Source organism: Lepidochelys kempii, chromosome 2 (genome assembly GCF_965140285.1).
Source record: "Lepidochelys kempii isolate rLepKem1 chromosome 2, rLepKem1.hap1, whole genome shotgun sequence".
Classification (NCBI taxonomy): Eukaryota; Metazoa; Chordata; order Testudines; family Cheloniidae; genus Lepidochelys; species Lepidochelys kempii.
Window position 1 is genome coordinate 190,773,633 of NC_136381.1, and position 26,382 is coordinate 190,800,014.

The window sequence follows — 26,382 nt, forward strand, 5'->3', positions numbered from 1 at the left end:
ACTTTGAATACTGCATGCAGTTCTGGTCCCGCCCCCTCAAAAAAATAATTAGAAATGGAAAAAATACAGAGGAGGGCAACAAAAATGATCATAGGTATGGAACAGCTTCCATATGAGAAAAGCTTAAAAAGACTGGGACTATTCAGCTTGGAAAAGAGACTAAGGGGGGGATATGCTTTAGGTCTATAAAATCATGAATGGTGTGGAGAAAGTGAATAAGGAAGTGTTATTTACTCCTTCTCATAATACAAGAACCTGGGGGCCTCCCAACAAAATTAATAGGCAGCAGGTGTAAAACAAACTAAACGAAGCACTTCTTCACGCAATGCACAGTCAACCTGTGGAAATCAGGGGATGTTGTGAAGACAAACGATAACTGGGTTCAAAAAAGAATTTGTTAAGTTCATAGGTAAGTCCATCAATGGCTCTTAGTCAAGTGGTCAGGGATGCAACCCCATGCTCTGGTTGTCCGTAAGCCTCAGACTGCCAGATACTTTGACTAGACAATGGGATGTTCTGGTCATTCCCTTGTGAAGCATCTGGCATTGGCCACTGTCAGAAGGCAGGATATTGGGCTAGATGGACCACTGGTCTGATGTAGTAAGGCTGTTGTAATGGTTTAAGGTTTCCATATTGCAATAGCAATTCCACATTCCACTTTCGCACAATGCAATTTTAGAATTACAGGAATGTAATATCTAAGGTACTTACATGGCCTCCAACATGAGATTATCTGAGTGCCTCACAAGCTTCAAAGGTAGTTATTCTCACAACACCCTTATGAGATAGTACTTCCCTATTATCCCCATTTTAGAATCAGGAAACTGAGGCACAGAGAGATTGACCTGTTCAAAATCACACAGGAAGTCTATGGCAGAGCAGGAAATTAAACCCAGGTCTTCCAACTCACAGGCTTATGTCTTAACCACTAGACCATCCTTCCTCACAACAATACTGCACACTTTTGAAATGTGAGTTTTAAAATGTGATAAAACAAAAAAATCACTTAAGTGACTGAAATCTAGTAAATCCTTTGCCTAACTCTTAACCTGTGCACATAATTTTTTAATTACAATATCAGAATCAACTACGGTAAAGGTGTCCTAACCAATACTGCCGGACAGGCTATTTAACAAGATAAACAGGCTTGAGGAAGTAAAATCAACCTGAAAACAGAAGTCACTACTGTAAAAGATAAAATAAATTTTATTTTCTTTAGCTTTCTTCAGAGGAACTGTCACAAAATACTTTACAGCGTTGGATATGGTTGTTCTAACACATGGATAAAGGACAAGAAGTGTGCATGCTACATGTTTAGAAGATGAGTCATATGCAGAAGCTGTAATTAGCAAACCATAGTAAAATTCACTGATAAAATTATTGCCCAATGTACTAACTTCTTTAGGACTATAAAATATATAGTATAAGGGCCACCTTCAATATTCCTGTACAAACTGCGGGATCCATATGGGGAGTCACAAAACCAGGTCAGATTGTGATTCTACTTCAATTTAAAAAAAAAAAGTTCTGTTGTACCAAGCCATCACCAGCCACAATTTTTTCCAGACAGCTGGTAGACGTCAAACTGTGTTAGACATTATAGTAGCTATTTGTCTGTTTTTCTCCTTTTCACCATTGTTTAGGCTGGAATTAGAAACACTACATTACTGCGGCTTGATGTTCCCATGTATGATATTTGAAAGCAAGTTCAATATCAACTTTTTGTGCACCAAGATGTCCTCTTAAAATTCTTTGCAAAGCACCCTCCCATATCTTTAAAGATTTTCCTAACATCTGGCTACATCACTGTGTCCAAAAGCATAAGTTTGGCGTTTGAACTAGCAAAGTACTAGTTACTGCCTCACTCTGCTTTATAGCTATCTATTACTAACTACTTCCCTGTTTTGACCACTCTTCCTTCTATCTTGCTGTAGTAACTAAATGCAAAAGAAATGGGTTACTGTTCCTTAAATAACAGTGTGAAATCTGTTTGCTTAGCATACTTCAGCAGAAACAGCACTGTGCCAGTTAAGCCACTGTCCTGATTAGGAGGGCTTGCAGAAACAGAGTCTGCTGGAGGGTATAATTTTTGCTTCATTAATTGCTTTCAAAATGAGTGAAGTATAAAGTAGAAGACTTCAACAAGTTCAGCTTGTTAAGTAGCCATAAGAGAAGAAGAAAACAACACAGACTTCAAAAGAGAAGTCCCAACCCAAGCTCTAATGGATCTGAATCTGATCTCAAAGGAGCGTAAATCAGGAGTAACTCCACTAATGTCAATGAAGTTACACAAGAATGAAATCAGAGTCAGGCATCTGTTGTATATGCCTAGCAGTTCATTAGTTCTCCAGCATGCTCCTGTAAATGACAAGCTGCTTTTACAGTTTTAATCTGATCTGGACAAGTCTGGTGTTTTCTGCAGCCCAGCATCTCCCAACATACTGGACATCTGGGCTGTTCTGTAGCTTGTGGAGGCAAATCAGTGTTTTGGCACCACAAAATCTGACCACAGCACCTCTGCTCCTGCTTGCTGCCAAATTCTCTGCCTCCCGGAGCAGCAGCCAGTGGTGGTTTCTTTTGCTTCGGCCCTCACACATTCTATTTTAACTTTTCCGCCCCATTTATGGGTAGTGGGGAGCAGTGTTATTCCTCCTCAGTATTCCTTCTCCTCCCCACGCCGGTTAAACCCACAGGGGTTTAACCCTCCCTGAGCCTGTCCCATACAGGCATGGCAGAGCAGCCAAGAAAGCACTGGGTCAAAACCAAGCAGGGTGGCATATACGAGGCAGCCTTCTCAGCTCACAGATAGCAAGTTGTGTCCAGCCTGCACCCAGGCTTCCATCCCTAACTCCATTAGGTCCCAAGGCTACAAGTCAGACAGGCAAGTGGGGTCCCCCATCCACAGATGCAGCTGTGAATTCAAAGAGGGCAGGGAGGGAATGGACGAGGAATCCCAGTGCAGAGCAGGGATAGGCATCAAATGCAAGGAGGACCCGGCCATTCAAAGCGTAAGTCTCAATGGATCCTTGCTGAACGAAGAGGGGAGGCTTGTAGTGCCACAAGTCCTTCTTTCCCCCCCACCCCCCAGCCCCCCAATCATGAAGTGGGTCCCTAGTGCCCTGAGGAAAGAAGTAGGGCTTCTAATCAGCCCCCCTGCCTCCCATGACAATGAGTTCACTCCTCTCCCCTTCCCAGGGGGAATGGGAGCCAGCAGGGAGGATTCGGAGACAGATCCCAACAGACGGTAGGCCACAAAAGGCCTCACCAAGGCTGCAGCAGAGTTTCTACACTCCCAAAGTGCACAAAAAAGGTTAAAAACCAATCTAAAAAGGCTAAACAGGGAAGGAAAAGGCCCAAGAAATCCAGGAGTCCTGGGACGACTCCTCCACTGAGGAAGGTCAGCTGTCTGGCTCTGAAACCTGAGCAGGTTCCTGAGAATAAGCCTCAAAATCCTCCCATAGAGTGCTGGGGAGCTCATTCAGAGACCCCGGGGTCTGCGGAATGAGGAGAAAAAGACTCAAGACATAAGCCTCCTAGAGCTGAAAACGGTCAAGCTAGCTCTGCAAAGGTTCCAGCCCACCACACTACAGTCACATGTACAAACAACCAAAGGGGAACAAGGAGTCTGGCACTACATGCAGAAGCAATGGAAATAATGAGATGGGTGGAACAGTTCCTCCTCTCCCTCAGAGCAATCCACATCAAAGGGGACGAGCCAAAAACAGCCTGGCTCAGCAGGCACAGGGTCAACTCCTCCAATTGGTGCCTGAATCAGAAAGGTTTTGATCTCGTCATTAAGACATTGGGCCTCCCTTCAACTGACCTCTTTGCTAATTGTACAAAGGTAAAGAGACCAAAATACTTCACAAGGAAGGCAGATCCCAAGTACATGGAGACACAGGCCTTATTGCACAGTTAGCCGCAGAGCCTACTTTGCACGTTTCCACCCTTTCTACTACTGGGGAAAGTGGTCCAGAAAATGAAACAAGAACAGGTGATATTAATATTGATAACTTCTCATTGCCTGAGGAGACCTTGGTTCTCCGACCTGATGGAGCTGAAACTGAAGTACCCTCTCCTGCTTCCATGGAGACTGGACATCCTCTCGCAAGGTCCTCTTCTTAATCCAGACCCAAAACGGCTTCAACTGACAGACAGGTCTCAATCTGTCCTCCATAGTCATTGCTTTCGTCTAGGAGAGTATCAACACTAAAAACATACTCCTCATCTAGCCCAGAATCAACAACTGGTGCCAAGACTATAATGCAAATCCCAAGCATTCCAACCATTCTGGACTTTCTCCAAGAAGGCATAGAAAGAGGCCTTCAGGCCAGTACCATTACATGTCAGGTGTCTGCTCTTAGTAGATTGCTGTTCACATGATCCTTGGGCTCTCGGGCAGACAATCCACAGATTAGCTGGTCTGGCTAATCAAGCAATCTGATTAGCCAGACCAGCGGCCAAGCCACTCTTCCCAAAATGGGACCTTCTGCTAGTTTTGAGGGCTCTGACAAGCTATCCCTTCGAGCCTCTGATTTATTTATCCATTAAGACTTGTTTCTTAGCAGCTGTCACATCTGCCAGGTGAGCATTGAAACTGGCAGCCTTATCTATACTGGAGCCTTACTGCATGTTCCACAAGGAGAAAGGTGATGCTTAGAACACCAGAATCCTCTCTTTGTAAGATAAATTCCTCCTTCCACACTTCCTAAGAAGTTGTGTTTCCTTCATTTTGTCCAAAACCACAATATCCAACTGAAAAGGTGTGGTCCACCTTAGAGGTGAGAAGAGCATGGAATATCTATCTCAAGTATACTGAATCTACGCTTAGGTTCCCTATTCGTATCCTTCCACCCAAAATGCCAGGGAATTAGAACTTCCACGTCCTCCATCGCTAGATGGATTAGATTATGTATTGTGGAAGCCTGCAGATCAACCAGAAGCCTTTGTCCCAGGGGATCAAGGGGCATTCCACGAGATCCTTAGCAACCTCATGGGCAGTACAAGCAAGCGTGTCCTCTTTGGAAATTTGCAAAGCGGCCACTTGATCTACCGCTAACAACTTCATTAAGCACTATAAGGTGGACCTTCTATCTTCTGCAGAGGCTTTCTTTGGGAGGAAGGTGCTGCAGGCAGTGGTTAAGAAATAGTACAGATTTTGAGTGAGCTCACACACTTCCTTGCTACCAAATTTTTATTTCATAACTCTCTCCCTACCCCCGTTCACTGCTTGCTATTTCCCAGATGTCCAGAATTGTGGGAGACTGCACTACAGAACAGAATATTTCTCACTGATAATTTCCTTTCTGCTAGTAGTCTCCCACAATCCTACCCCACCAGATGGCTCATGAGTCAGTCAGATATTAAACGGAATCATTACCATTTGATCATCTTCTTAGGTCTAATGTACATAGTTATTTAGTTATCTCTGGAATGTTTGTTAATAATATGTTATGCAGATTTCACATCTTGGGAATAACTCATCTGGCAGCAAGTAGGAGCAGAGAGGCATAGCCAGACCATGTAATGCCAAAACACTGATCCATTTCTGTGAGCCTCAGAGAGAGAACAGCTCAGATATCCAGAATTGTGGGAGATGCTGCTAGCACAAAGGAAATTATCGAAGAAATTTTCTGATGAGAGTCACATTTTCTGAAAGAGATGCAGGATCAGGAATTTGGGTTTCAGTTTAAAAATAAAACACATGAAGATACTTTAACCAATAAAGACTGCAATATACATATAAATTCATGAAGATGGGACAAGGTCATGACTCGATTTCTTTGCTATCACAATTGAATAAGTAAGAAAATATAACATCAAAGAATAAAAGACAGGAAATAAAGAACAGGAAGAAATTATCAAGTCTGCACAAAAACAGAAGCTAATAAGGGCATGCCACGGCGATTACTGGTAAGAATGGTGGTATACGTTTGTAAGCTGAAAACTGAGTGAATAGCATGGTGGCAAAAACTGCTGTCAATGTACAATTATTAGGTTTGCCATCACTAGAGAGGATGGTGAATGCCAGAAGAAACTAACAAACTTTATAACTGGGCAAGACAAAGGCAGATACAATTCAACAGAAACAAATGCAATGTAATGAATATTGGAGAGAATTTTAACCATTCATACACACTGATGAGTTCTGAATTAGTTGTTATCTCTCAAGGAGACGACGTAGGCATCACCATGGACAGCTCGATGAAGACCTCTGCTCAATGTGCAGTTGCAGTCAAGAAAGCGAATAAGTTGTTAGGCTGCATTAAAGAGAGAATATGGAAAAATATTATGGCACATATTTTTCTCACAGGTCTTCATGCTGAACACTGCTCTGTTTTCATCACCACATCAAAAGATATCACAGAAAGACAAAAGGAAAAACCGATCAGATGTAGGGGAAAGATTTTCATACCTGGAGGGATTGCAAGAGTAGGATTATTGAGTTTTGAAATGAGAAAAGAAATAAGAGATGAGATAAAGATCTGAGACTCCAACTGAATAGCAGATAGTCATCGTAAAGCAGTGCTGCTATTTATCAAGGGAAAAAAGGACACTCATTGAAAGGTCATTTTTAACTCAGTCTCTAATCTGTAGAACTCATTGCTTCATGTAGAATATCTGTTGCTACACTAGCTAGGATAAAAAAAGCTGGAAAGGTTATTGCTCATGTTTCAGGACTCACTGGTCAGCTACGGACAAGAATCTCCCCTGAAATATCTGATACAATCTGTTGGAGCATGACAATAACTACTATACTCATGTGGAGAGGGAAAATAATGATTGAGAGAACACAGATGTTTAACAGCCCATTTTTGGGTGCTGTGATGATAAAACACCAGCAGAAAGGGAGGTGATGGCAGTAGCAGAGGAGCCAGGTAGTGACAGCCAAACTTCATCCCTCTTTCTCTCCAGTTCAACACCTACAAGAGACAGAGGGCATCTGCTTGGGGAAACTGGGGCCTGCTGCATGCCCCCACCATGACCACCTGGTCTCCCAACACACATGGGCACCATCAGCAAGAGCACTGAAGGTAGACCTTTAAATCCCCAACATCAAACAGAACAGAACTTGAGACAGAACTTCAAGAGTCTATTTGTGTCAGTTATATTTCTTCACATCTGCTCCTTGGGCTCCAAGTCCTCCAGCTGCAGTTACTTGACAAGTTGTTTGAATAACAGTGAATATCCTTATTCTTACATCCTACCTGGTCAGTAGCATACCTCCTGCTCTCCTCCTGCCAACCCTTACCTCCATCATTGTTCTCATCCTGTATGTTTTGCACCTGCCCTCCCATCACCCTCACCCCATTACTATTTCACAGACACCTTCCCAACAGAAGCACAATAAATAACCACGCTTATTACTTTTATTGCCTTTGTCCTCCCTTCTCGTCTCCTCCTATTCTTATGTCCTCTTGTCTTAAATCAGTTTGTAAGCTTTTCAGGGTAGGAGCTAGGCCTTCTTATGTGTTTCCACAGTACCTAGCATAAATGGGCATTTGGATATTACTGCAATATACATAAGTGGAAGAAAGAACAATAATGGAGGAAAAAGGAGAGGGGAAAGAAGAGCACCTCCTGCTATAAGCAACCAACTCTCATTATGAGTAAATTGTCTGTGAATACACTTGTATTAGTGAACATTCCTAGTTCACATTTAAATAAAAATTTAAAGACTGAAAATTGTAAAAGATGGGTATTAAACAATAATGTGAACAGAAGTTTATTTCCATCATGGGGTTTATAAAATGACAAAACTGATTTTAAATATATTCCATGCAAAAACAAAACAACTTATGTTAATACAATGTTAGGGTTGCATAGTTAATTACACAAAATCAGGAAATGTCAATTAAAGGTTGAATGCACAACCTTAACTATGCCCCTTGAACGTATGGATTATAAGTTTGTAGTTACATGATCCCATAATACTTAAATATAATAGAATGTATATTACATTTCATAGATATAAGCTTCCCCTAAAGTAGTATTAAACTACTGTACTGAAAACTAATCCAGATGTCTTCTTTTATTATAACTGAAACGACCAATAGCATTGGACTAATTCATTTGTATACTCTGCACACTATAGCACCTTCCATCAAATGGTCTCAAATCACTTTACAAAGGATGAATTAAGCCTCACAACACCCCTGTGAGGTAGGGAAATATGACCTGTTTTACAGCTAGGGATACTGAGACAGAGTGAAGTTAAATTATTTGCCCAAGGTTCCACAGCACGTCAGTGAAAGAACTGAGAATAGAACCCAAATTTGCTTCTCAGACTTGTGCCTTAACTACTTTCGACCAGTCTTCCTCTTGTGTTCTTGTTTTTAGACCAGATCTTCCATGTCAATATTCCTAGATGTGCCACTCTTTTTCTCTGAGGATTTAATACTTTGGTACACCACCTTGAATATCCGTATTCTAGTTAGGTAGCCCACTGAAACTTCACTAAGCTTGATATATAGTGTATTATACCTGAGCAATTGCATATAAAAGTTTAATCAACATATTAGAAATTGCTTCATGAAAAAAGGAAATACACATGGATATCTTCAGAACAATTTGGATCAGTGTCACAATTTTTATCTAAGTCGTTGGAGGGGGGAAATTATTTTTGTTTTAACTAGATCTTACACTATTTTATTATTGTTTCATTCAAGATAAATGAATCTTGCAACTTGGCACTATCCTAATTTACTGAAAACAGGTGTGGTAGTTTAGAGACTTGATTATAAGATGTGTACAGATGGCCATTCCACAACCTCCCCAAAGGCCATTTTCCAATATGTATTTTTTTGCATTCTGAGGCTTCCCCCCCACTATTGATTTTCAAACTTTCTTTGTTTCAATTTAAATCTTAAGATGCATGTCACCTTTGACCAATAAGGACTGCTCCTCTTCATTGCTGTAGCATTCTTCAGCACAGAAGCTTTTGCATTTTCCCTCCAACACAACCTCCTCCTTCTATCCTGTACATAACACTTTAACCATTACTTATAGGCCTTATTTTTGTGTTCCCTACCCTTTTCAAATTGTTCCTGTACCATTGTGTCTGAAACCAAACACACAACAGCTACCTTAGTGCTTGAGAAGCAAAGTTACTTCCTTAATAAGCAGTACCTCTTTTCTATCCAAACTAACACTGGAGATACAAATTATATATAATTTGTATCAGAGTGGTGTCTTGTGCTCTATTCTGATATCTGCTATAAACTGAATATCCTTCTCTCCCTACCTAAAGCTGACCCAAACTAACACCTCCCCTTCTAAACTTGGATCCTTGATTTTTAACTTCTACTTACATTTTCCTTGGAAGTTTTTACTCAACTCTACAGAGAACAAAATGTTTTTCAGTTTTTACTATCAAGTGAGTATTGTGCCAGACACAGCTGTTTTAGATTACTGAAATTTTACCAGCATGTTTTCTACCACCATCTCATTTAAACTCCGATTCAGAACCCACCCCCGCCCCCCCACCCCACACACACACACAGAGTTTAGAATGAAAATGCCCATACCTAGTCTTACCTTAGAAGTCTATTTAGGAAAAACTGAGACTGAGCATGCTGCAGTTAGCTAGACTTACAATACAGGTCACAAGAGAATGAAGATGCTTCTTTTGTGCTCAGAACAAAAACAAAACAAAAAAAGGCCAAAGACACCTGGTTTTAAAAGTATTTGTTTCAGCAGGATTATCATACATATCAAGCAGAGAGGTGTATTTTCTGAAGTACATTTCTTTGAATAGCTCACACTACTGAGGAGGTAAAGGGATGTAGCTATTGAGAGTGTAATTAGCAGCATATTTATGTTACCTGAAATTGTGTTAAGTCAAGGAAAGATTTAGCTGCTATCGAGTTTTGGCACTTAGGCAAAGAGTCATAACTATAGAATTCCTCTGTGTGTCTACGAGATGCTGACTTTCATAGCAAGAGTAAGTAAACTCCCCTCCAGGAGTCTTGCCTTCTTTGTTGCTGTCAAATTCAGAGCAGACCAAGGAAATCAGATGGGTTAAAAATTTCAGCATATGGAAGTGTAGTAGCTTCCACGAACAAAAGGCCATGCATTCAGATATGAAATGAGCACCCATGAAGTCAGAGAACCCTAGAGAAGACTTAAATGAATGATTTAAAAATAGATTTTTAAAAAAATTATAAGGACACTTATCCTTGACAAGTTTGATAAAGCCTGCTACAAAAAATAGTTTAAACTAGTGGAAATCAAATACCATACATGGCAACTATGTAGCTATTGCTTCCTCATTACTTTTGGATTGAGACTAAGCAAGACCAGTCTAGAGTAACAGAGTTGAGTTAAACAGCAACTCTGTTCTACCTCTCTGATGTAATTAATTAGCATAGATGCCAATATTCCTGTAGCTGAGGTTCTGGAAATCCCATTTTGGAGAAAGCCCCAGGAGATAGTATAAGCACATTTTCCCTCCCCACACTCCCCCAAAATTTTTCGTGATTTTATCATTAACCTTAAAAGTTAGTCTGCCATCAAAAATTTAAATCCAAAATATTCCCTTGTGCACCAGTTTTAGTGTAATTGGATGCACTGTTATACTAGTGGCTTTGTAATTATGTGTCATCTCTCTTCTGCATAAGACATGCATTGAGGTATATACTCTTTTACATCATAAGTCTGCATGTTAGCCACAGGAGTGTTTAAACAAGTAGTCACTTAAAATTGCATTGAACTAGATACCACTGACTGATATTTTCACTGTACTTCTGCTGTAAAGGTGAGAGTTTTCTTCATTTTAAAATAAGGCTTCAAAGCTCATGAATAATTTTTAATTTATCAACATGTTTAATTAAAGTGGAATATAGCAGCCATATAAATCTGAACCTCATTTCAGACAGGTCATTGTACTTTTAGGTCATTTTTACATCTGCAAGAAGTGTGATTCAAAATAGTATGTTTTATTATAATAAGGTGCTAAATAGCATCCTTAACAATAGAATAAACTTACGTGCTTTAATTTGGATTTTGTTAAACTCCCTAAATGCACTGCTTAATCAGAAAAGTCCCTACAAAAATTCCAGATGCCTTGTTTTGTGAAGATATTCTAGCAAGAACTTAGAATGACATGTATTGTGTTTAAGCAAGTGTGACTTTTCACGAGTAGTCTTAAAGACCTCTTTCCATCCACTGAACAGGGAGTACCAAACTCCAAAGAAGGGGAGCCACCTTTAAGGGGAAGACCGAATACATTATTTCTGTCCTTTCAGTCTATGGACACTACTGAGAATGCCACTTTGGGCTAAAAACAGATGGTGATTTGAATTAGATACTATCCAGAGGCCTCAGTCTAGCTACCACACTATATGAAGGCTATGTAGTACCAAACATTGCCATGAGCTGTTAACTTTGGCTCTTCTAATCTCAGATTTGAACTTAACGACTGCATACCTCCATTATCTGTCCCAAAGCTATCCAGTTATCCTCCATTTATTTAAATGCTGCATGGTATAGTCTAGGACTACAGGTAAAGATACATTTGACTCCAGGATCCATGTATATTTCCACTTTATTAGATTTATTAATGTTACAGGTTTTCTTGCACTGCCAAAACCATGCCTGAGAATTCAAATAAAGGTACAATGGACAGCCTCATCTACCCATCATACAGTATATTAAAAACTTGATTCATGTGTATTAACAACTCCAATATCCTTTAAATGTGAGAACAAAGTTGGGATTTAGTATTTCAGGTTTCTACCATGTCACAGAGTGACACCTCCCTTTACCGCAAATAGGACAATCTTAAACTTTTAGTGACATAAACCAACATATGTTTTGTTGGCAGAGATATTCTTTCAGGGAAGATACATGGCTCAGAGTCCAACGGTATCAATGTAAGTCTACTTTCAGTGGTTCTGATTCTCAAAATGAATCTTCAGGTTTTTAAATTTGTCTTTTGATCAGTCTATCTATTCACAGCTGCTAGTTTGGAAATTTTACTGACAAAGTTAACTCTGCAAGGGCTTTAAGGCCAGTTCTATTCCAAGCATATTGTGAGAATCAGGGGAAAGCCCTGATCCCACTGAAGTCAACAGCAAGATTCTTACCGACTTCAAAGGAATCAGACTTTAAAGCATCAGCAATTAAATCAAACAAAACTAACCATGTAATGTCTGCGTGAGCCACCAAGCCTGGTCTACTATAGGTGAAGTACTGCCACATCAGAAAGATTGTTTTGTTATTGGCAAGTATGAAGTGGACAAGGGAATAAGTCTACAGCCCCTCCTTTTGGCATTCACATTTACAGGGAGAAACCTAGATTTGGAAAGAGGTGCTCACTCACTTAACATACTAAAAAAAAAACCTAAATGAAGCAAGGGGAAAGACAGATGGTATGCCCCGGGAGAGTTTGGGTGGTTGTCAGATTCTCTTCATTGTATAGAAGCAACTGGGTATTATTTATCCTATACCTCTAGCATACAAATGCCATTTTATTTATCTCCACTAAATTAAGTCAATAGAGCTGGCCAAAAATTGAACAAAGCCATCACTCCTTCCATTGTCACTAGGCTTCCTGCAGTTGAGAAAATGCCATTTAAAGTGAGGATTTCTGCCTGGAACAGTTTGCAAGCTCACAAGGTGATCAGAAGCAGCCATAACAAATGAAAACTCATTAGGTTTGAGGTTATCCTTCATTCAGAGTCTTATATCAGCTTACCCATATAAGACAGGATTGGTTGGAGACAGCTGTTACTTTTGCCACAAGAGAAAAACTTATCTTGAGGTTATTATTACTGCCCTGTATACTGCATGTATTTTTTGAAACTATGTTCTGAAGACTAGAATGGGAGCACAGGCTTCCGCTGTGTGCCAAATCAAAGCCTACTGAAGTCCTAGTGCCTCAGAGAAAGAGAAGCAACCCAATTATGAAAACCAAGATAAACTCATCACTATTAACACATTTTTACTTGAGTATACTGCAATTTTATACCAGAAACAGAGAAGGCATATTTTGTAGAACGCTTAAACACAACTGTGAAAATGGCTAATGCAAACAGCCCAATCAATCCCCACCCCACACACCCTCCAATTTTGTATTGGAATGAGTTTTGTTTTGCGGTTACCTCAGTACAGCTCTATCTAAATAGGTAAACAAACTACAGCTCTGTACTATACTTTGATAGTTTTTGAAAGTGGTATGCTCCAAAAAGTCTCTAGTAGGCTGTGGTACACATGAAAGGATTCCTCAGGATGGGACACCAGACAGGTTTCTCATTAAGGTCACTTAAATCTTTGTTATTTATAGCAAATCAGAACCAAATGGCTGACTTCTTCAGGATTTCTGACAGGTACCCAGTAGAGAAGCTGGTTTCAGATGGCCACTAAAACAGCTGTAACCTTCTTTTCCAGAAGTTGTGATCCACATGGTGTCCACAATGAGTGCAGCAAGTCTGAGGTAGTCAACCCTTACGAAGGCTCAGTATCTGAACATAAAAAGATTTTGAAATGACCACTGACTGTAGATACTTTTTCAGAGTAATTAAAGAACACTGATGAATCTTGTTCAACCATTTACATTAATTTCCCCCAAATCCAATGGAGAAGAAAGTTGCAACACATTATGCTTCCATAGTGCGAGAGCAATCACTTATGTCAAAGTAGTCTGCACTTGCCGCAGCAGATCCAGCAGAAATAAGATGGCATGTTCATCATAGTCGTTAGCTGTAGTTTAGTTACCTTAGGAGGGTTACCAAAAAAGCATTCCTTAATTGTAATGTGTATGCAGCTCTACTGATCCCCAAGCACAGCATATTGGTTGTCTAGCTGAAGTTTAAGTGCCTGGTTTTTTGAGACCTCATCCCTACCTCTATTTTTGTGTTTTACTACTTCAAAGCTCTTCTCCATTTCTTTATCCCTAAGGGAAAATAAATGTAGTCAGTAATGGTCTTATTCACTAGCTTCTGAATTGTGAAATTCCTAGCCAATTTCCACCCCAAAACCAACAAAATTAGAAAGTTACACTACAAATGCAGAATAGAGGGAGTGGGTTGGATTCCACAGGATATCCATGCATTCCCCAAGAGAACAGAAGGTTGCATAGACTATTTCCAGAGTAAAGCTCTTGCCCTTTCTGTGCTATTTGTTCAGATTACATTGGTGACTTCATTTCCAAAAAACCATTCCAATATGGTATACTGTATAACGCAATACATATGGGTTAACACTTTCAAATCATGCTATAGCATTTCTCTCAAAGGCGATAGAAAATAGGGGTCCATGCCCCTCCCAGTGAGGTCTGAACATTGCAACATGAAACCTAAGAGTCATGTAGAAGATATGGAAAGAGTTGTGCTGCAGTTAGTATGTTACTCAAGTATAATTCAGAATGTCTCATGCTGGTCTTTAAGATTAACCCTAAGCTCATATCCTAGAAAAGCCAAGACATCTTTGATAACACTGCTTGTTCAAGTGGCAGACACCAAACTAGACCAGAAAAAAAGCTTATGCTACTGTGCTGTATCAATCAATGCCACATCAAGAGGTGATAACAGCAGATGAGTTAGAGGTCTATTTAACCCTTCAGCAGGGAAAGAGTCTACGGGAGGGATAGGAAACTCAGGCAATGTCAATTTGGAGTCTCCTTAAAGTCATTCAGGGTCATGACATTGCCCTCCAAACTCATGGTTAATGTAATAACTGCAGAAACACTGTGTCTACAATATTCCTCCCTTTGCTCCACACAACCCCTTTTGAAGTTGCCCATAACAACACAGCTCTGCTCAAGCAGCATGTTACTATTGCTTCCCTGCTGACAGCTGCCACAGAGCACTGATTAATGTGGAAAGGAACTCGATATTGTCAAGATCAGCAGTGTTTTATTTAGGGAAATCCCTGAATATAGGGACTAGGTGGCCAAGGAGAGTGGTAATCACCTAATCTGGCTCTCTCCTCATTGAGAGGAGTCCCACTCCTCAGACCTTTGAGATGCATTGGGATGGGGTGGGGATCTCCATAAAGACAGGGGAATGATAAAATTTAGACCCCAACCCCGTCAACTAATCATTTCTGCTATTTACAGACCTCTGTGGAAAGATGATGATCTGGCACCAAATAAGGAGTTATGCCTCTGATGGGAAAGCATTTTAAATAGGCATCTTAGAGGAACAGATTAAATATACTTACTTTCGGCTATCTACATGCTTGGCAGTGGATTGCAATGATGGAAACTGTGTATCACTATAGATCTCTGGTGGTCCTTGTGGTGCTTTCCGTGTCCTGGTCTCCCTAGCACCAGGCGGTCGGTATACACCACTAGATTGCACTGGTTCCGGGGTTTCTGTAACTAAGAGTTTATTAGCAGAGTTTTAGACAAACAAAAAAGTGTATAGCCTTATTTTTAAACTCTGGCTTTGGGCTCTATTGTGTTATTTGCTTCCAATGGTCAGATATTCTAATCTTTGAGTTGATCTAATACAGAAGATCTTAGTTTCAGATCATTAGTGAGAGTGTTCAAGATTATCCGACTAATGACTAGACCTTTTTAAATTGAAGTGCAGTTTTAGAACAGCACCAGAGTCACAGGTGGTAAAAGCCACTAGACAGGACTTGAGTGTAATTGCTAACATTTGTGATTACTAGCTAAATTTTAAGTTGTTGTACTCCCCATATTTTCCAAATTTAGTTCAATGAAACTGCCTATGGCCTCAAAGCAAACTGAAGTATTTGCTAACAAATAATGAAATGTAATCTACTGTAAACTTGTAAAAGAGGGAAGAATACATCTGCATGACATGCTAGTGGGGAGGGATAGCTCAGTGGTTTGAGTATTGGCCTGCTAAACCCAGGGTTGTGAGTTCAATCCTTGAGGGGGCCTTTTAGGATCTGGGGGGAAAATTGGAGATTGGTCCTGCTTTGAGCAGGGGGATTGGACTAGATGACCTCCTGAGGTCCCTTCCAACCCTGATATTCTATGATTCTAAGTGACCCACCCTCATTAAGTTTAACTAGATTTTCCAATTCCAAGTGCTCTTACATCCCACTGTAAGGATCTTAAGAGTTTTAAAATTTTCCTGATAACCAAAAGCAGGGTTTATTATAAGATCAGCAGTCATAAAATAAAAACATAATTTAGCTTTTTGTATTTAAGATGCTATTTAGTAATGTATTTGTAATTGTTTAATAGTTTTTAGATGCAGTCATTTTCCGACCTTTCAGCTGTTCTGTAGTTTATCAGTGCCCTAGGAGAAACTGCATCAATGAAGCAGGGATATCAGATTAAGGGTTGAGTTACACATTTATGTTAATAAAACTGAGCTTGAGTTAGGTACTCCTACTACCTTTAAATCCACAGCAACTCTGCTGGTTACACTCAGTGATGACTATCTTGCCACTTTTAAGTATATTTGTGTCCTCTGGTAAAGCCTTCTTAATCTATTCAAGGTATACTTAAAGGCTCAAGGGAACTGGTTGCTCTCTACATTGAGACAGCTACATGGTTTTGGCTTAAAACTTCTGATGGAAGTGCTGCAAAAGATCTGACTGAGTCAAACAGGAGTTTGTCCTCCTCTAGTCATCTGCCTCTTTGCATGCCTCCATCTGAAGTTTGCTTAAATACCTGGGTACATGTCAAAGAAGAGCATTATAGGTTTTAATTTACAGAATTTCTAAACTCAGACTGAATCCTTTATAAATGAGCATTGGTTCTGCCGTGCATAGAATCATAGAATATCAGGGTTGGAAGGGACCTCAGGAGATCATCTAGTCCAACTCCCTGCTCAAAGCAGGACCAATCCCCAATTTTTGCCCCAGATCCCTAAATGGCCCCCTCAAGGATTGAACTCACAACCCTGGGTTTAGCAGGCCAATGCTCTAACCACTGAGCTATCCCTCCCCCCATAGTTGGCAACTGTCACATAGTCCAGTAGATTGCTTGTCCAAACTGAGCTTCGATTATGAATTGCAACCGCGGTGGTGATTTACACATGGAAGGACGAAAAGGGAAGCTGGCTCAGAAAGAAGCAATAGTTTCCTTCTGCATCCCTTCATAATTCTACCACATTTATAGCACTACATTCAGGATTCTGCTTGTACAAAAAAGCAAGAAGCTGTCAAAAGTTGAGAGAAGGCAGTGCCAATGGCAACTCATATCTTCAACCCCATCTCAAGTGAGAAGTGCGTTGAGAAAGCAAGAGAATATTTATGATAATTTGCTATCTCCACTAACAAATCTAAGTCATTTTTGGACAGAGACTACATTTAAAGTCTTTCCCTCAACCAAAACATCAGACGACAATCCTTTCACCACAATACAATCGAGAAGAGTGAAGGACTGTAGATGTTTCTATAGATATACTAGTTATTGAATCTTGTTTGAGAATCATTACATTACATGTCAGATAATGACTACAAACATTTCTGCTCATCTACTATGTGATTATGAATTATCATGGCAGTATGGGGGGGGGGGAGAAGAGAGGAGATCAAATGAGGAAACTTAGCTTAAGTTTGCAAACTATACCAACTGGATGTTATTTTCTCCCATACCACTCCTGAAAGGTATTTAATTTCGTCTATATTCTACTGGGAAGTTAGATTAGCTATATTTACAAAGGTGTATCGTAAGATACGAGTTTAAAACTGATCTACACTTCAGTTTTTGGAGACCCTATTCATGTAAAGGTTTCTGTCTAAAAGATTAACTCCTATCACAACACCCAAGATTACCATACCTTAAATTAGAAAACTATTTTATACCTTTGGCAGCACAGTCTACTCAGTTTCACTTTTCCCTGCAGAGTCAGGTTTGCTATTGAGTAAAAAGACCCATGAAGAAATAATTAGAAGAGTTTAGTACTATAAACACTGACAGGGAGCTCTGGGGACAGGTGTAATACCGGAGACTTCTATCTCAACTTCTTAAGAGTTAGATTTAAAGTTGGTATGTCTTTACAGGCCAGTGAAAGAGACAAGAAAAACTTACCAATAGTTTCAGCAACAGGTGCTTGCACAGGAGCTGTCTTGTTCCAAGGACCAGATGCTCTCTCTAAACCACCACCAGCCTCCTCCCAGTTGTCACCTGGTTCTTCTCTCTTTTCACCTTCATCATCTTCTTTTTCACTTGTGGAATAGTAGTTAGCATGTTATAACCAAAAGATTTAAACACTTGCCAAAAAGTTTATACAGCATGTGAAAAAAGACTTTAGTTCCTTCATTATCAATGCCATATTCTCATTATTGCTAGACTACAACAACTTAACAATCAAGCCCTGGGATATGCAGTGTCAACTTCTGCAGTAGTTTCACTTTTAAGTCATGAAATTCATTACCTAAATGAATGCGAATAGAGATCTCAAGACACAGGATACACATACTGTACTAGCTGGTCAGTTTTGTGCTGTCCTTATGTTTTCATCTTGCTCAAAGTTTTTGTACAGAGATAATTAGGCACTAAAAACTTTTCTACAGAAAAGCTGGAGTTTGGCAGCTAGTTTGAAGTGGTGTTGAGATAACCGACACCTGAGAAAGGAGCAGAAGGGAATCCATGATTGCGAGCACCATTCTAGCTGGACGTTTCCACCAAAGTGATCTCTGATAGTAAGCTGTCAACATTTAACTGCCATCTTGAGGTTTGAATTAGTTTCATTGTAGTGACTGGAGCAATTTATACCTCAGAATTACTGTCAGACTGCCTGAAGATTCAAGAAGCCCTAATATTTTGTTAGTGTTTAAGATTCCCTGCAACCATAAGGCTAGAAACAGCAAATGAAAGTTTACGTTCTAAAATACAATTCTGTGACAAGTGGTATTTCCTGCCAGCAGAATCCATAAGATTTAGTTCCTTACGCCTGTGAGCCAAACTGGGTTGGTAGATTTTAAATTTTATCTTGGCTATTTCTTAAGGAACACTGAAGTAATATTTCTTACTTTATATCAGGACTATGCTAATTTTTCACAGCATTCATTTTAGGTCAGTGAAAATCCAAACTAATGAGTAAAGTCAGGTTATAAAATAAGCAAATAGCCACACTAGCTAAGCATTTCAGATGTTGATACACTTAGTTTAGCAAAACGATTTACAGACTGATTTAAAAGAGTAAGTTATCTGGACTTTACTCCTAGGGAAATTCTGTGCCCCTGCAACGCAGCAGAAAGATGTCCCCCCTCCTGCAGATTCCCTTTGCTTCCTTGCAGAAAATGGTTTCTGTGGGGAAGCAAAGAGAAGCTGCACAAGTGCTCACTCACTTCTCTCCCCCACCAGCTTAGACCTGTCAGTTGGGGGGTGGGCCACACAGAAGAGGTAAATCACTGAGCGGGAAGGGGGGTCTGCAGACGCCCCAGTTGCCCAGGGACATTAGTCCCAGCTGGGCAGGTGTGGGGAGGATGGAGATGGAGTCCCCCCCGCATCTCTGCATGGAGCAGCTGGGGCTGGGTCAAATCAAGTCTCAGAAGCCTTGGCAATGAGGGCTGGGGGCTCTGGGTTCCAGGTGCAGGGGCTGAGGCTCGTGGGGGGAGGAAGGAAGGAAAAGAAGATCCAGATGCAGAGGTTGGACGGACAGGGGGAGCAGCTCCCTGTACAGTGACCCCTCCCCACTGCATCAGAGCTCCCCAGCACCCAGACCCCCCCCAAGCCCACTGAGCCCCCCAAGCCCTCACTCCCTGCAGCAGGAGCCACCTCCCCCATGCCCAGACCCCTACCAGCTGCACTCTAACCCCCGACCCTACCAAGCCCCACTCCCCATCCCCTCCACTGAGCCCTAACCACCTTCACCTGGACTCCCCTGCAGAAGCCCATTCCCCCTGCACCCAGAACCCTGCACTGAGCCCCTGCGCATCCAGATTCCTCCCTGCCCCCAGACCCTTACCTGGCTGCCTGCACCCAGACTGCACCACACAGAACTCTGGTTCTCTCGAGGGAATTCTGCACCAAAAAAATTTAAAATTCTGCAAAGTTCTACACATTTTATTTGTCAAAACAACACAAAAATAATATAATCACATAATTTCAATTATTTTGGTAATTTATTTCAAAATACTTGCCAGCAAATAATTGAAAATGGTGTGATTATATTGTGATATTTTGACAAATAAAATATGCAGAATTTTACAATATTGTGCACAGAACATTTAATTTTTTGGTGCAGAATTCCCTCAGGAGTAGGACTTGTACAGTGGGATGTATCTATAGCAGTAGAGACTCAAGATGGGAACTGTGTACACTGATTAAAACTCTTCGTAACACTTGAGTCTTCTATGCTTACAAAATAGACACTGACTTCATGGAATGAGTCACAATGCAAAACTGAGGCCTGTGTCAGTTTTCAAAAATGTAAAGCTACAAGACACCTATACACAGGTCACACGGCTCTGGGTGGTTTCATAATACCGTAGATGTCAGGACTAAGGACTTTTTGCTGAAGAAAAGGCAGTGACTAGTGATCTTGATAGGAAACAAAAACTAAGCTGCAGAAAACCTGAAATCTAGGAATTGAAAGAAGCTTTCAATACAGGGATTGTACTTTATGAACAGGTTTTAAAGGACTGAAGATCTATTTTACATAGAATTTGTGGAAGCATATTCAGGAATCCCATCATATTATGTGGGGCACTTCCAGCATCCAAGACTGGCACTCTGGAAGTGCTTTCTTTCCTTGAAGGTAAGAAAAAAAAACATTCTGCAGAGACTTTCCATTGAAAGAATCACATCAGGAAGATGCAAGTCAAGTTCTGATGAAGGCCTGATTAGCAAAATCTTTCCAAGTGAGATGGTCATTAAAAAAGTCCTTACTGGTTACTTCCCTTTAGTCTCTGAACAGCTAAGTGATATTTGTGGGTATGTGGAAGGTCAGGTTGGTGAAGAAATATTAAATGGCACACAACAACAGGACTAGCAGCTCTGAGGGCAAAAAACTGCTTGGTTAACATGGAACTATCATTATGACCAAGAAGGAATGAGCCTTTTGGAATGGTAATTAGATCACACTTGGATTAGGCTAAAAGAAGCAATTAGTAGATTTGATGCAAGATTTAGGCATTTTAAAGGGGTCCTAATTTTCGTAAAGTTCCAAGCACCTGCCCTCTGGAAAAGTCTGCTTTAAAGTGTCAAATTGGACATCCAAGTATCACTAGACACTTACAAGATTAGGCCAATGACTGGGTTACAGCAGTCAGTGTCCAGAACTTTGCCTCCATGGAAAAAACAAGTATAGCTGTTTTCAAGACCAAAAGCCACAGATCACTGGAGCATCACATTTGTTTGGTAGATGGAAGTCAGGTTGCAGACTTTATTCCAGTGGTTCTCAACCTATTTACCGGTGTGGGCCACATATGCCGCTCTCTGTGTTATATGGACTTCATCCACACAATATATATACTACCTGTACAGCCCTGAGGATGTCACATGGGCTGCAGCTGCGTACTGATTAGGCCACAGGTTGAGAACCACTGCTCTCTTCAGACAGATCCATGGATCACAGACTAGGAGTTGGCTTCCTTTAAGAAAAGGAATGACAATGCCCACTTGACTGTTCACACAAGTCATGGCCATAGTGTCGTTCAGAATAAATGTGTTGAGTTTTTAGGGTATTCATCTGAAAAAATCAAGTCATTCAGTTCATGTGATTTATGTTCCATGATTATACCACGTGCCCTGTACAATTGTGGTCATACCACGCCCGCCCTTCCCCTATTCCCTCAAACCAAGCTAGTATCCTAGGCCAGGATTTACCCAAGTAGCCTGGTCTGAAGTCAGTTAACAGATGATCACAGGAGGGACCTGCTGGACAATGGACACAAGAGTGGACATGAAAATGAGAAGTTTTTGCAATTAAATCATGGGAGTCCTTGACAGAGGATACTAGCATGCCCCATATAGCCTCAGAAGAAAGTGGCTTGAAGAGTCCTTATTGGACACTACTCAACAAGCCAGTGGTTGTATTATTTCCTCTCTTCAGGGTGACAATATTTAGGCTGAGGACTCTTGTTTAGGCTGAGGACTCTTATTACACCAAGAATGAGAGTGGATTGTGGGGTAAATGGATTCAGTTACTTCTGTGGTGGGGCTGAAGTGACTGAAGAAACTGGATGGTCTGACTGTCTTGTACTATTTTTCCCTCCAAGAAAGCTCTAAGATATGGTCTATGTAGGAGAATGTGAAGAAGTATTCTCTAAAGTCTGAACCCAAGATGATCAATATTCTGGAGCCACAATCCTGCTAGTACTACTGTTGTGCCAAAAAGCAAAGCTTTGTGTGGAGCTGGAAACCCCAATAAGAGAAATCTAGGAAATAAGGGTGATGAGTGAACTGGGTTACAGATACACCACCTTGAATATGACAACTCAAAATTGCCTTAGTACATGAGACAAAGTGATCTCAGGGTCTCCTTATTGAAACTGGATTTCCATTTATATCTGTAGAGTTTCCAAAATCCAAATTCACTTTTGCCTACATAGAATTGTTGGCTACAATGTATTACAAACCTTTTGTTAAACCAGATCCTGCAGAGCTCAATCTCCAAGCAAAAAGCTATTCTTAGTAAAAGATGAAAAAACCAGTGGTACCTTATTTGCATGGAATGAACTCTGAGCCCACTGTAGTCAATCTCTTCTTTTTGCTCGAATTCCTTCCATTCATCCTCTTCCTGAACAAAAATAAATTTTTATAAGCTTGATACCACTTCATGAGAAAACTAAAAGTGCAAGCAGTACAGAAACTACAGCACCAGGGTTTCCCTAAAAGGTATGGAAAGGCAACTAACTTTTAAAAATTTCCTATTTATCTACTTTGTTACCTGAACATAGTAGTTATGCATATTAAAATAGTCTGTTGGGATTCAGGACAAGAGATACAACATTAGTGCATTTAGCTACTTTCACGCTGTTCACGATGGTTGTGATCTGAATATATTTGGAGATTCTCAATTAGAAGCAAGGTCATACAAATCAAATTATCCATGAAGACACCAATTTCATCACAAAAAAAGTGTTGTGATTGAGGATTAACTTTTAACTAGGTCCAGAATATGACTTAAGGTTCTTTTGCATTTTAAATGCTGTATAAGGCATGGCTTGGTAAAACACACGCAGGGTGCAGACTAGGATGAAATTTTTTAAAATAAGTAGGTTTTTCCCTATGGTTACAAAAATTACCTTATATGTGTTTCACTCTGGCAGGTCGTGCAATGTTGTCCCTCTTGACTACAAACACTTGCGCTGCCTCTGCTGTTGACCGCAAAAAGGAGTACTTGTGGCACCTTAGAGACTAAAATTTATTTGAGCATAAGCTTTCGTGAGCTATAGCTCACTTCATGCATCCAATGAAGTGAGCTGTAGCTCACAAAAGCTTATGCGCAAATAAATTTGTTAGTCTCTAAGGTGCCACAAGTACTCCTTTTCTTTTTGCGAATACAGATTAACACAGCTGCTACTCTGAAATCTGCTGTTGACCATAATTTTGCCAAGTTGAAGAGCTAAATTTAAGATTCTGGTTACTTTTATAGTTTCTGTTCAGAACCCCATGAATGGCAGTGAAACTCATGTTAGTTTTACCCTGCTCCCTGAAAAAAATTACAAGCAGCAGTACTAATTACCTCTGCCACTACCAAAGAGCAGGACAAGAGAGGAAGGGAAAGAGACCCCACCCCACCCCCACAGCATCCAAAAGGCTGAAACAGAGAACAAGTCTCATCCTTCCCACTGTTTTTTGGAAAGGAGGATGACTTCAAACTCCTGTAGGCTGATATGAAAGATTAACACCTCATATGCAGGGTCTGTAACAGCACCCTTGTTTTTCCCAACAGCTGAAGAGGCACAGGGCGTAGCCTCTTATCCCAGAGCCCTCCCCTTATCATTTACATCTGTCTCTGTTAAGCAAATATCTGTTTGCCAAGACCTGGTTTAAAGTAGCAATATTAATAGCAAATGACTTCATGTTACTGGGATTGGTTGCCTAGAGACTTTATTCCTTCATTAAGGATGCTACTCTCCATCTGAAGCACTTTAGATTTCTTACATTACCTTCTAATGGCAAACTGTTGCCAGATCAGTATTTTCTAAATTAAAAGATTTTCCCTTGTCTTTATTTTTCATTTTGTTAGCTTTTTTGTGTTCTATTTAAACAAGCCTAAAGTAATTAACTATTCTCTCTACTTTAGGAATGTGGATTAAAATGTTAAGTGATTTGATCACTAATCCTGGACAAGTTAGAAATGTAATTTAGGTCTCAGATTCCCATACCCTCAACATCTCAGCAATCTGCATTAGGGCAGAAACTTCCCTCTGGGGAAGTTATTCTAGAGGATAGTTTATCAAAGCTTCCTCTGAAGCTTCTGGAAATGCCTACTTTCAAAGCTAGGATACTGGACTAAATGGAACAGTGGTCTAACCTATTACAGCAATTTTTGTGTTTTCTCTTGCACGCTATCCTTTTCACTGTACTGCTTCCCTACATTCACAAAAGGTATCAGAAATCAATGCCTCAACTGGCTGAGATACAAAGGATTTAGTGCACATAGTGGGTCCCTTCTGGTTCAGAGGTCCACAGCCAGAGCTAGGGAGCCACGTGGTACACTTTCTGGAGTTTCTAGAAGGCTGGCTAGTCACATGATGATGGATCCTCCTATTTCCAGCTGCTAAATCACATCAGGTCAGCCCATTGCTGCCCACTATAGATGTACTTATTTGTGAATAGATATATTAAACTTCTAGATTGCAAACGGAGTCTTTTACCCAATTTGTGTTTTCCAAGTGTAAGTATAAAGATACTAGACCGGCTCGAAGCATTTGCACATTAAAGCAAGATCACGTCCCTGCTGCAAAAGCCTGGCTCGGTCATTTTCCTGCCATTACATTTCTAATAGATGCATCTGCCGACGCTAACTCCCCCAGTTTAACGGTATTAGTCTCCCCCCACCTCCACCAGTACGATCGGTGGCCGGGCCGATCTCGGCGACTCCAGCCCCAGAGCTCTGGCAGAGACACCGCCCCCGCAGCGGTAAATACAGGAGGCAGCACCGCCACGCGAGGGCTGACAGGCGCTCAGGGCCCAGCACGTGCGGGGCGGCCGAGAGACGCCAGCCAGTCACTGGTTCCCCTCCCCCGCTGTCCCCGGGCAGCCACGGCACCGGGCTCGCGGCCTGATCGGGGCCCCCACCCAGCCAGAGCCGAGGCTCGGAGGCCTGGCCAGCCCCGCAGCGCCGCCCTCTGCCGGCAGGAAGCCGCCGCCGCCCAAAGGAAGCCGCCGGGGCGCAAGCGGTCGTCGTTGGCTCGCTGCAAAGCGCTGGCGTAGCCCGGGGGGGAGCCGGGTCCCTCCTCCTTCCCCGAACCGATCCCCTCCCCCCCCCAACTCCCGGGCGCGAGGGGCCCCAATACCGTAGCCCCCCCCCTCCAATCGCACCTTAACCATCGCCCTGGCGGAGGAGACGGTGCTGGCGGCGGCCCCGGCGGCCCCGGAGCCCCCCTCGGCCGGCCGGGCTCCCCCCGGCACGCTGGAGGCGGAGGAGACAGAGGAGGCCGCGGATGCGGCGGCGGCTCCCCGGCTCCCTTTCTCCCGCCGCTTCTTCTTGTCCCTCTTGGCGAAGAAGTCGTCTAGGCTCCTCTCCTCGGTCTCGGCCATGGCGGCGGCTACGGCGCCTGCTCCGGTTCGAGCCGGCTGCGGCGGGGCGAGCGGGCGTTTCTCTGCCTCACGCGCTGAGGGGGAGCCGCCGGAACCCCGAGTGGGTGCGGGGAGGCGGCTGAAAGAAAGAACCAACAGGTGCGGGGTTGTGTCAATCGGTACCGCCTGGCGGGGCGTCTCTCCTCGGCAGAAGGCAGTTGGTACCGTCCAACGGTTACCGCTCGCGCCTCGAGGAGCCCGTTCGAAGCCACCCCAACGTTCGGAGGCAGCTTTCTGCTCTCCACGTTGGTGGTGGCGGCAGCCGCCTCTTGACACAGCCAGGAACTAGGAGGAAGGAGAAAGCGTGAAGGGGGGTGGAGGGAAAAGAGGAGGAGGAGGAGGAGGAGGAGAAAAAAGGCGAGCTACGCTAACTTGCTAGGCGCTCCGGCAAAGAGTAATATTGCGACAAGCGCATGCGCCTAATAGCGCTGACCAATGAGCTGAGGAGAAGGTTGCTCCCCTGGGCGAATAGAAAACCTCTGGAGTGGGGGACTGACGTCGATGCGTCAAATTGCATGACGCCTGCGTAGGAAGCAAACGGCCCTGTGACTGGTCCAGCACGGAACATACCTCAGGCAAGGTTGGTTGAGTTAAATTTTTTTTTGAGAGAGAGAATAGCGCATGCGCGCAAGGAAAGTCGAGGGGGTGGATGACTAGGGGAGCGGGGGTTGAGGTGGCCAGACAGGGAACGTAGGTGGCGGAGCCGTCTTCGCCTCACACCCGCCTTCCCGCGCGCGTGGTAAAGAGCGGGAAAC

The 26,382-nt window shown here is 42.0% G+C and overlaps 1 protein-coding gene and 1 long non-coding RNA gene across 5 annotated transcripts in view; one reads left to right on the top strand and one right to left on the bottom strand.

Moving 5' to 3' along the window:
• Nucleotides 1–1,188: 1,188 nt before the first annotated feature.
• Nucleotides 1,189–26,010, bottom strand: CDV3 (CDV3 homolog). 4 transcript variants are annotated; one of them, XM_073333209.2, is made up of 5 exons: nt 25,370–26,008; nt 22,537–22,616; nt 17,960–18,096; nt 15,163–15,322; nt 1,189–6,260 (listed from the first exon to the last, which is right to left on the bottom strand). In XM_073333209.2, the coding sequence occupies exons 1-5, from the start codon at nt 25,586–25,588 to the stop codon at nt 6,236–6,238; spliced, it is 621 nt and encodes a 206-aa protein (XP_073189310.1). In that variant the 5' UTR covers nt 25,589–26,008; the 3' UTR covers nt 1,189–6,235. The 4 variants fall into 4 exon arrangements, with proteins under 4 accessions (XP_073189310.1, XP_073189311.1, XP_073189312.1 ...); XM_073333210.2 differs by lacking the exon at nt 1,189–6,260 and adding an exon at nt 7,711–13,463 and having other exon boundaries at nt 25,370–26,007; XM_073333211.2 differs by lacking the exon at nt 1,189–6,260 and adding an exon at nt 13,470–13,716 and having other exon boundaries at nt 25,370–26,007.
• LOC140907384 (uncharacterized) overlaps nt 25,197–26,382 on the top strand; it is a 108,330-nt gene continuing 107,144 nt past the window's right edge. Inside the window, exon 1 of the long non-coding RNA XR_012157478.2 lies at nt 25,197–26,207. This is a non-coding gene — a long non-coding RNA (uncharacterized LOC140907384). The remainder of the gene's footprint in view (nt 26,208–26,382) is intronic.